Source organism: Triticum aestivum, chromosome 3B, assembly GCF_018294505.1.
Source record: "Triticum aestivum cultivar Chinese Spring chromosome 3B, IWGSC CS RefSeq v2.1, whole genome shotgun sequence".
NCBI classification, from domain to species: Eukaryota; Viridiplantae; Streptophyta; class Magnoliopsida; order Poales; family Poaceae; genus Triticum; species Triticum aestivum.
This window is the reverse complement of record NC_057801.1, coordinates 540483877-540494054: the sequence shown is the minus strand read 5'-3', so window position 1 is coordinate 540494054 and position 10178 is coordinate 540483877. Positions and strand designations below refer to the sequence as shown.

At 46.8% G+C, this 10178-nt stretch overlaps 1 protein-coding gene across 1 annotated transcript; it reads right to left on the bottom strand.

Annotated features, from left to right (window-relative positions):
• Positions 1 to 911: 911 nt before the first annotated feature.
• On the bottom strand, positions 912 to 8830 carry LOC123070783 (ras-related protein RIC2). Its single transcript, XM_044494120.1, has 2 exons — positions 8443 to 8830; positions 912 to 1522 (listed from the first exon to the last, which is right to left on the bottom strand). Exons 1-2 carry the CDS (start codon positions 8676 to 8678, stop codon positions 1093 to 1095), a joined length of 666 nt encoding a protein of 221 aa, XP_044350055.1. The 5' UTR covers positions 8679 to 8830; the 3' UTR covers positions 912 to 1092.
• Between the last annotated feature and the right edge of the window lie 1348 nt (positions 8831 to 10178).

The following is a 10178-nucleotide window of genomic DNA, read 5'->3' as shown; positions in this document are numbered from 1 at the left end:
GACGCAGACAAGGATCCGACGCACCACATAGGCATTTGAGTACATCGCAAACACCGGGCAAGTGATGTGTATCAGTACTCGTTCAATCGGAACAGGTAGCAACCTGCCGTGACGGGATCCTTATATCTGCCCGGCGAGCGCACCGTATACTCCTGTTCCACCATACGTACATGTGTGTTGGCCCTCCGACCGCATTGAATGCCCGGTTCCACTCGCCAGTGTTCGATTGGGACACTTAGCGTGAGCAGGCGAGCCCGTGTGCACCATCGCCGCTCTCCCAGGCTTGTTTTGCTAATTACGTGACCCCCACCCCACATCCCCACTTCGAAACACGCAGTAAAAAGTGCAAAAACAATACTCTCTATATATCAAAATGTAAGAGTTTTTTGGTTTTGCATAGGGCATAAAAAACGTCATACATTTTGTTACGGAGAGAGTATATGATATTTTTTTTACATGTGCACAACTGAAACCTACCATTTCACCAATTCAGGTCTTAATAATCGAGTGATAGCACAAGAAAGAAAAACAACAAATCAAATCGTGAAGTGCCAAAATTCAGAGGCCAGTTTGAGTTAACTTACTATTCATGGCATGATCTCTTTTGTTTTTTCTCGAGCTATGGGTTATATATTTGAATCTGTTTTTTAATACTGTTGCGTCAGCTTAGGTTCGAACACACACCAATTGGAAATGAAAGACGATGCTCGCCAATGGGCCACTGCTAGTGATGGAAATGTTCAATTTTGCCTGTTATAAGTTCACAGGTTGTTTTTTAGTGTGTTTTCTGTACTTATGCAGGATTCTTGGCCTGCTTGTACTTTTCTACTATTTCTGTCATAATACATTACAAGCAGTTCTCCAACACGGTTCTCATAAAAATAGACAGTGAGATATTGCTCAGATCCTGCTGTAAGCAAAGTACTGCAGAATATCATTATCAATCTGACATAACAGTTTTCAGGTGAAAGCTGAACCAACCTAACCATCACCATAACCGCAGCAAAATGAGAGAATCAACAAATCTATTTTGTTGCAATACAAGATACACCAACCAGTAGAAAACGCAACAAATAATAATGCATCTATACCCTAACTCGAGCAGCAGCCAGCTCTCTTCAGCGAAGACACGTCGTCTTTCACATTTATATTCTCCCCTTTGCTTGGGGCAGATGAGCCGTCGTCTCCTGCATCAACCGTCTTCCTGCTCGCAATTCGGTATATCTGAGTCAAAACTTCTGAGAAAGCGTTGTCTACATTTGTCGCGTCTAATGCAGATGTTTCCATGAAGTACAGTGACTCCGCCTCAGCATATTCCTGCCCATCTTCAGTTGAAACAGCCACCAAGTGACGAAGATCAGATTTGTTGCCAACTAACATGACAACAATGCTAGAATCAGTGTGATCTCTCAGCTCTTTTAGCCAGCGCGCCACATTGTCGAATGTAGCACGGCGAGTGACATCATACACAAGCAACGCGCCTACTGCTCCTCTATAATAGGCACTTGTGATAGCACGGTATCTGACAAATGAAGAGAAAAATATCAGGCAATCATATAACTGAGCAAAAAGGGATGCAAAAAAAAAAAAAGGTGCTGCTAGTGACCAGTGTTGATTCCACCAGTCGTGCTAGAAATGATCTACACAAACAGCAATTACGTACAAGAGTGAAAATAAATGTTGTGAACATCGAATATCATACAGTGCAGCAGATCTCAGAATGAACAGCGCAATCTCTTAGCCAAGGTTTTATTCGGATGTGAAATGTCATATAATATACACTGTGTCAAGGATGAAAGCTTTGTTAGTGATGAAACTACAGAATAATTGAATTCATGTGCCAACTGCTAGCGGTGCCACTGATAAGGGCAAGAGACATGGGATGGGCCACACTTTTTCCTCTCCACTAAAACCAGATAAACAAGAGCAGCATGGTGGGCTTGAGCAAACAATCCTCGACTTCATACTCAGTATCCTCAGTTAGAGGTCATAGAAGTAACAAGTAATGTTCCTTTGGTAAAAGCATACGAGTCTATCTCTAAGAAGCCAGAGGTAAAGCAGAACAAATATCTGCAAGTATGAGTCTATATCTAAACAATAATCAAGGTGGCTCGAAGAATAGGAGAGGGGATATTGAACTTACAAGGTACAAGTATCAACACAATAAACAGAAAATATCCCACAAGTATAACATGAGTTAGACATCATACAAAGGGAAAATAAACCGCTGTAAAAAAAGTAATGATAGGTGACTTTTATTGATAAATTAGAGAAAAGGAACTGTCTCCACCCTAGCTTTTTTTTTGTATTTTGCATTGGATGATTGTCTCCCATTACAGTTGCATAGCATTCAGATCTAATTTCTCAATTTGCAAGTTCCAGTAGCATGTGAGTCATTTTGTTGATGGATAAAAATAAATTTGTGAGACCTGTTTCCTAGTGAACACTTTAGTCTCGAACAGGAATCACATAGCTATCATACTGTCCTCTCATTAATGCAAGAATTCCCTTGATGAACCAATTCATGGATATGTATATCTATAGTCTAGTAAACAAAGCATAGCAGAAAAATTATCAAATCAAGACTGTTAGCGCTGCAATTTATACTGCTCCTTATTTTCTGCAATCAGGTTTTCATCCTATAACCTGTGTCCGAGCAGAGAGTAGGCAGTGGCTTTCCTGATGATGCATCGAAACCGCTCCGTATTTTCTGCATCCCCTGCTTTTGTGTGACCATTGTTTCCGTTAATGATGGAAAATGGGGTAGCTTGGTTCCAAAAAGAACATGTTGCTCCTCTAAAGTGGACTCGATGACCTGCTGCTTCAGTTGCTGGCAAGACAACTAGCTGATCAAAATCATTTGCATCGTACTACAGGCCACATAAGAGCATCTCCAATAGATGATGCAGACGTAAAAATAACCGAATTTACATCACTAAGGCCCCAAAACGGTGCTCCAACAGATGATGTAGATGCAAGTTTTTTTCCTCACTATTTGCTCCAGATGTAAAATAGGGCATTTGGTGATGCAAATTTGCATCACCAGCCGCGCCCTAGCAAAACATAGCGGTCCGCGCGCACACCCCCAACTGCCACGCTGAAACTTCCCGCCACCCGCCCGCCTTCCCGCCTCCCGCCGGCCACCAGCAAACCCCATGGACCCCACAGCCGACACTGCTGCTCCGCCGCACCTCGCCATGGCCGCCCCCGCGTCTCCTGCCGTTCCCGTGGCCGCCGCCGGAATGGGAGAACCGCCGAAGAAGAAGGCTGCCGCGGCCAAACCACGTGGTGGCGGCTCGAAGAGGCTGCCGCGTGACCCCGTCACAGCTTCATCCCGGCCGAAAAGATGAAGGCGGCCGCGGCTGCTTCTGCTGCTTTGTTGCTGCCGTTGCTCGCGGCAAGTGCTGCTGCTGATGGCACGCCTGCTCCCTGATCACCTCAAGTCCCGCCGCCGGCCATGGAGGAGGAGCCGTCAACGCCCTCGGCCACCGTCTCCAACATGTTCGATGAAATGTCGCAAAGGTAAAAAAAATCTTCTTCATTTTTTTTGGTCATGTTCATATGAATAGGATGTGAGATTACGTGTATGTGCATTTGTAGTCTTGATGATGACACATTTATGTGCAAGAATATGATACGACATTTGATGATGAGAATCTTGACATGGAAGAGAAGGGTTTTGTTCAGAATGCGAAGGGAAGAACCGCAAACTATGTTTTATCTTTATGTTTATGTGCACTTTTGTTTGTTGGATCATGCACTTATGTGGAGTTGATGTTGAATTTGACATATTGTTGATTATGCGTGCAATGATGTTGAAATTGCTGTGCTGCTGTTGTGCTGCTGGCCTATTTTTACATCATCTATTGGAGCGGCTGTCGCGTGGCTGCCCTATTTTACATCATCTATTGCGGTTGCACGTTTTTGGTGATGTAAAAAACCACTTTTTGGTGATGTAAATTTTACTCCAACCACTTTTTGGTGATGTATTTCTATTGGTGATGCTCTAAGTTGGGAACCAACTTATGTTGTACAAGTGTAATTATGCCACCACATGATGCAGAAAGCCAGAAGCACAGTGATTCAATGACTAAGTTCTACCGTGAGAGCTAGCAAGATGAACCCTCTGAAGTGGTCATTTCATCCCCAAGGCCACACCAACAGATCTTCCAATACTTGTGACACACCTTTCCTTCTCCAATCACACCCCTCGCATGGTAGCACCAAGTGTGCTGGTGCACAATCCAACAATGTCACGATGCATCTCTCCACTGATTTATGTATGCACGCCAATGAAAGATGAAACTACAATCACTAGTAGTAGTTCACAACAATGATTTCAACTGCTTCATCCCCAAACCACTAAACTTATCTCTACTATTAAATCTCTACTATTAATCTCTACTATTAAAGGAGGATCGAACGTCGTGATGGTTCGACCACATCCCCACCTCCCCCCTTCGTACGACAACCATCGCGCGCGAGGGCTATGCCCGCAGCAGCCCAAAAATCCAACTCCAAATCAGCCCACGCACAGAAAACCACGACCAAGAAAAAAACAGTTCGGCTCAACCCACAAACGAGATGCATGGCATTAATGCGGTAAGAAAACACTGGAAAATAGCCACGACCGACTCCCCACGACGCACGCCCCAACTCTCTCCAACCCCCTCCTCTTCTTTCTTAGTTGGAGTCAGCCCAACTCCTCCAACCCCATCGATTCCAATCTCATCTCTCCCGAGAAACTTCAGTGGACTCGGTCGTGGCGACGAGGGGTGATGGCTCGCCCTCTCACCGTTGAGTCCTGCTCCGTCTCTGCCCTCCATCCACTTGCTCCAAGATGTCTTCCGCAGCCGGCAGCTTCCCCGATTTGGGGTTGTGGCAGCTGTGAAGTATGCGAGGAGGGTGTGCGTCCTCCTGTATGAGAATCCGACGGGTCGTCTTCATCGCAGGCGGCTACGGCGAGGACCAACAGCTCGAACTTGACGCCCTTTGCCTCCGTCAAGGACAGTGTCACAGGTGCGTAGATCTTTGATCTTTTCCTTCGATGCCATTGTCTGATTGTCTCCGTTCCTGTGAAACCAGTATTCCGCCTGGCCGGCGCTTTCGCTCGATGGCAAAACGAACACATAGCAAACCTGGTTTGCCTTAAGGGGTTAAATCAGCTAACAATGTAGCTAGCTAGCTTTGCCTTGAGATGGATCCAATTGGTGGATTGATTGATCGACTAGCAGGTGGATTCTATTGATCGACTAGCAACGCACGCGCACACTGGTATGTGACGTATTTACTGTTTATACTTCAACTCACGGTGATAAAACCTAGGAGCTACATGTATCACCTTTCTAAGTAGAATTAGAATTTCTATATTACTTTGGACAAGCAATCGTTGGTGAAATCTGGCTATATGCATGTGAGATCTATAGGCACCCAACAGAGAGAACTATCAAGCTGCTGATTTCACCATTTTATCTAGAGTTCTAGACTCATTGTGCTAATTCAAGTAGTGCTAAGCAATCATCTAACCTAACTATTAGTCTATTACTAGATTTATTGATATAGTTCATGTTTTGCTGCTTTTCCATTTTTTGCGAATGGAGCGGATTCTGAAATCGCATGTGTTCAATTAGGTTTTGATCGGTCAGCTTGAGTAGTAATTGTTTTTATTGTCCCATTTGTTCTTTCATATAGGCTACCTTGCTATGTTGTACTATAAGATACTTCATATAGGAGGTCAAGCTTAAGGTACAATTCTCAACTTGTCGAGAATCATGATAATCATGATATTTGCCTGCTTCAAAATGCTCCCTGAGGTGTTAGTTGACAGTCCTCTGAACATTATTTGTTTGTTGGTTTTTTTACAGAATTTGACCATTTGTGCAGGCTTTCGTTCATCATGGATCGACCTTAGTCTTAACGATTACCCTATCAAACATGCAACCCCTGTGATGTGGTGCTCAATCCTGCTATTTCTTAGTCCATTAGTTTTTATGCGTTTTAACCTCAGAGATTTTATTAATTTTCAGTTGGTTTCTAACTAGAGATGCACATAAATAACTTTGTTCTGATTTTCATAAAAGAAATATGGCATGCACCTAGCTAGAGGTTATTGACTATATGTTGCAACCCATTTTATTATGTTGGTCTTTCTTGACACCATTTTCTATTGTAGGTTATTGAACATAAACAACAAGAGAATGAACAGAAGTGTGTTTGGGTGAGGCCCGGATACAACATCTCACTTCTTGTTTTTGGAAATCATATATACTTAATTCCAAGAGGTCACCAGCTAAAGGGATGGTACAATATGATTTATTTTTTTGTCACTAAGCTTGACAATATCTCACCAACTGTAGCAGTAATGTGACTCGATCTGTAGGTTGTGCTTGGCAATGAAATAGAAATTTTGCTGCTAAGGTATCGAGGTACGGACAAAAATATTGCCTGTTTTCGTTTGTATGGTTGTGGTCATAGTCTATTTTATGCCTGTATAATTTTCTGTGGTTGTGAACTATATTCAGCTCCACGTAGAAATCGAAGATTAATCTTGTTTAATCCTTTGAGTGTATACTAAAGTTCCTGTTACTCTAGCAAGCAATTAATTGACTTACCGAAGAACTACATGGAAGAGAGATATGTTTGATTTGTTTTGAACTGATTGCAAGAAATATATGTATGGCACCTACAACTCTGTTCTCAAAACATATAGGAAAATGTATGGAGATGGCACGCCGGCCGGAGTTTTGGCCGTTCGCCCGCTACCACGCGCTCCTGTTTCCGCAAGCCCCGCAAATCGCGCTGCCCTGCTGCAGGCCAATCTCATCTGCGAGGCCGCTCTCTACCCTTGCATCCCCACCCCCTCCCCACCCCCTGTTGCAGCCCAATTTCGCCGGCGAGGCCGTCGTCCACCCCCGCATCGGCCCCTACCTCGCTGCAGCCCAATCTCACCGGTGAGGTCGTCGTCCTTCGCATGGCCGGCGATTCTCCTAGCTCACCATCTCCAGTTCCTCTCCGCACGGCCAGCGATAGCTCCTAGCTCACCATCTCGGCGAGGTACACCCAAGGCACGAGAAGCTGTGACGACGGGGTGCACCTGACATGGGGATGGGATGGGCGAGGACATCACCGGAGCTGCAAGCTACAACCGGCATCACAAATTGCTACAACCGGCGTCCTTGTTCGCTACATGCTATCATGAAGATGCATCCCGTGGAACAAAAATCTACAACTGGCAAAAGAAAAATCTACAACTCGCTGACCATTTTGCTGCAAGCGGCGAAGGTGAAGATGCGGACAGCGAAGGTGAGCATCGGGGCTGCGACGATGGGCCGTGGCCTGTGGAAGCTGCAAACTCATGCGCCAGTGCTGCAACCGCCCTAGAAAAAGCTACAACCAGCGGCCAGTTTTTGTTGCATCGGCGACGGTGATTTTTTTGGCATGTGAGGTAGATGACTGCTACTGGCGACCAAGGAAGATGCATCCCGCTGGAGAAAATGCTACAACCGGCAACAGAAAAAGCTACAACTCGCGGCTATATATGTTGCAAGCGGCGATGTTGAAGTTTTGGCCGCCGATGCTACGACCAAAAAAGCTGGAACCGACGATTTCTTTTGCTACCATCGTCGGAGCAAAAAAACGTGACATCGGCGATCCAAGAGAGGTTGTAACGACGAGCAGCTGGGTACTGCGACGAGCGGCAACAGTGAGGGAAAGGACGCGGGTGCTTTCGCGTCTCGCCGGAGCACACACTCGCGGTGGCTGGGGCAGGGACATGTCACTGGCGGATCTGAACCAAGACGCGTGCGCGGGGCAGAGGGGGAAGAAGATCATGACATGGGGGAAGGCGGATCGGACGGCCCCTGCCTGCTGGATCGGGCGGCAGGAGGCCGACCGGCCCAAATTTGGGTTGGCGCGCCGGCGCGTATCACCGCTCAAACATATTGTTATGAAATATTTGATTTATTTTGAGCAATGTCTCATGTCTAAGTCTATTGTTCCGTGGCAACGCACGGGCATTCAGCTAGTACATGTAAGACACGGATGTCCCAAGCGCTAAATCACAAATGGGCGTCCAATCTACCCTGCAGGAGCAACCAAGTGAAACCCAGACGTGAACTGGGATACCAAGCAGTGATACTTCATTTGCTACTCGCCGCTGATTTACTACTCCACCCCAACCCACATCCGTGCACACACTACCAAGATCGTCCAGACTGGCAACAAAAATGCAGCAATCACCCGATTACCAGCATCACCAAACTAATTTCATAGAGCAAATGAATGGCCAAGGGAAGGTGGCATCCTGGTTCCTAAGAAGCAGATCATGAAGCAAGCAAAGCAAATCCATACTGGCGAGCATACTACCGATTTGAGCAGCTATTAACGGGAAGCGGCGAGAGGTAGGAGTAGTAATTAAGAGACGGGAGGCAAGCAGGCAGTCACCTCTCCTGGCCGGCGGTGTCCCAAATCTGGGCCTTGACGACCTTGCCGTCGACCTGGAGGCTGCGGGTGGCGAACTCGACCCCGATGGTGGACTTGGATTCGAGGCAGAACTCGTTCTTGGTGAAGCGCGAGAGCAGGTTGGACTTGCCGACGCCGGAGTCGCCGATGATCACCGCCTTGAAGAGGTAGTCGTAGTCGTCCTCCGCCCTGTACGCGCCGCCTCCGCTGCCCGCCATCCCCTCCCTGCCTCGCGGGTCCTGGACCTTCTTCCTCCCCGACCTGTGCTAGTGCTAGGCTCTGGATCTCGCGGGGTCTGGGTGCAGCGTTGGCGTCGCTGTGAACGACGACGGAGCAGTAATGGGCGACAGCGACACAGTGTGAACTGGCTGCTGCTACGCAGTCGTAATAAATCTGAAATGCTTATTCGGTGCGCTGTTCTTGTGCATGAAAACCCCTGCGGTTTTATGATTTTGCGATGAAGATAATAAATTTAGTGGCTACTACATATACAGTACATAGGCCTTGTTTGGTTCATAAGTTTTAGAACTTTTTTTAGTCCCAATTTATAAGTCCCAAGTCCCTAAAAGTCCCTACTTGTTTGGTTCCTGAAACTTATAAGTCCCTATAAGACCATATTACAACTATAAGTCCCTATAAGTCCCTACTTGAGAGTCTTATTTCATAAATCCCAAATGCTCACTTTAAGTCCCTATAAGTCTCTCCTGTTTGATTTAGATGGCACTTATAGAAATTTTTGTAAGTCTTTAAGCCAATAAATTCCTGGAAACAAACACCCTCGTAGCCTTTTTATCGTTCCCTTCATCTCCCAGTGATACTTGAATCTAGAAGGGGGGCAGCGGGAAAAGGGCTTTGCCTTTCGTAGACTCCGCTCCAGCGCACGCGAGAAAGAGAAGAAAAGCGGCGACGCCTCCTCGTTGGTGGGTGCGAGGCTGCGAGCGAGCGACCGTGTCCCGCCCCAAGGCGGGGGAGCCCGCGGCGCAGGGGCTCGGCTCGTAAAACGGTCGGCGCGGTAGATCCTGCCTGACGCCGTCGGCTCAAACGGCGTGCGCTATGTCGACCCCGTCCCCGACTCCCCGTCGGTCGTTTTTCTATCGAGGACCACGGCCCCCGCCGTCTGCTTCCCCGTGCATTGGTGAATGCGGCTACAGGGAATGCCAGCGGCGCATCCGAGATCCTGCACATGAACACACATCGGACCCCGCAAGCCGAATCAATATCACAGCGCATCCAGGGGATCGCGGTTTCCACGGAAACGACCTCCGTCCCCCGAATACGCGACGTTTTTTTTTACTTTGTACGGTCGACCAATAAAGTTTTTGAACAATATATAGAGTTTTTTTTGCGAGAAATATATAGAGTTTTTCCCATGAACGTGTAGAAAAATACTTTTTTTTGTGAGAGGGGTAGAAAAATACTTCATTTCTAAGATGCTTCATCCAAACTGACGACTTTTTCTCCGAGCGTTTTCTCCTCTTTTCTTCTGTGGTTAGGCAAAATCTCCCCTCCAGACTATGCCGGTGAGCCCGTGGGTTCGTCTTCCCTGTGCATGTCGCTCCGCAGTCGGTGGTGGGGAAGGGAATTTCGATGCCTTCACTCCTGCTAGTAGTTTAGGGTAGTGTTTTTATAGTCCTCGCTGGTGCGGCGCTCGGTGGATGGCGGTGTTTTTCCTTAAGTTTGTGTTCCGCACTCCGATCCTTCTCAAATTCGTCCATTTG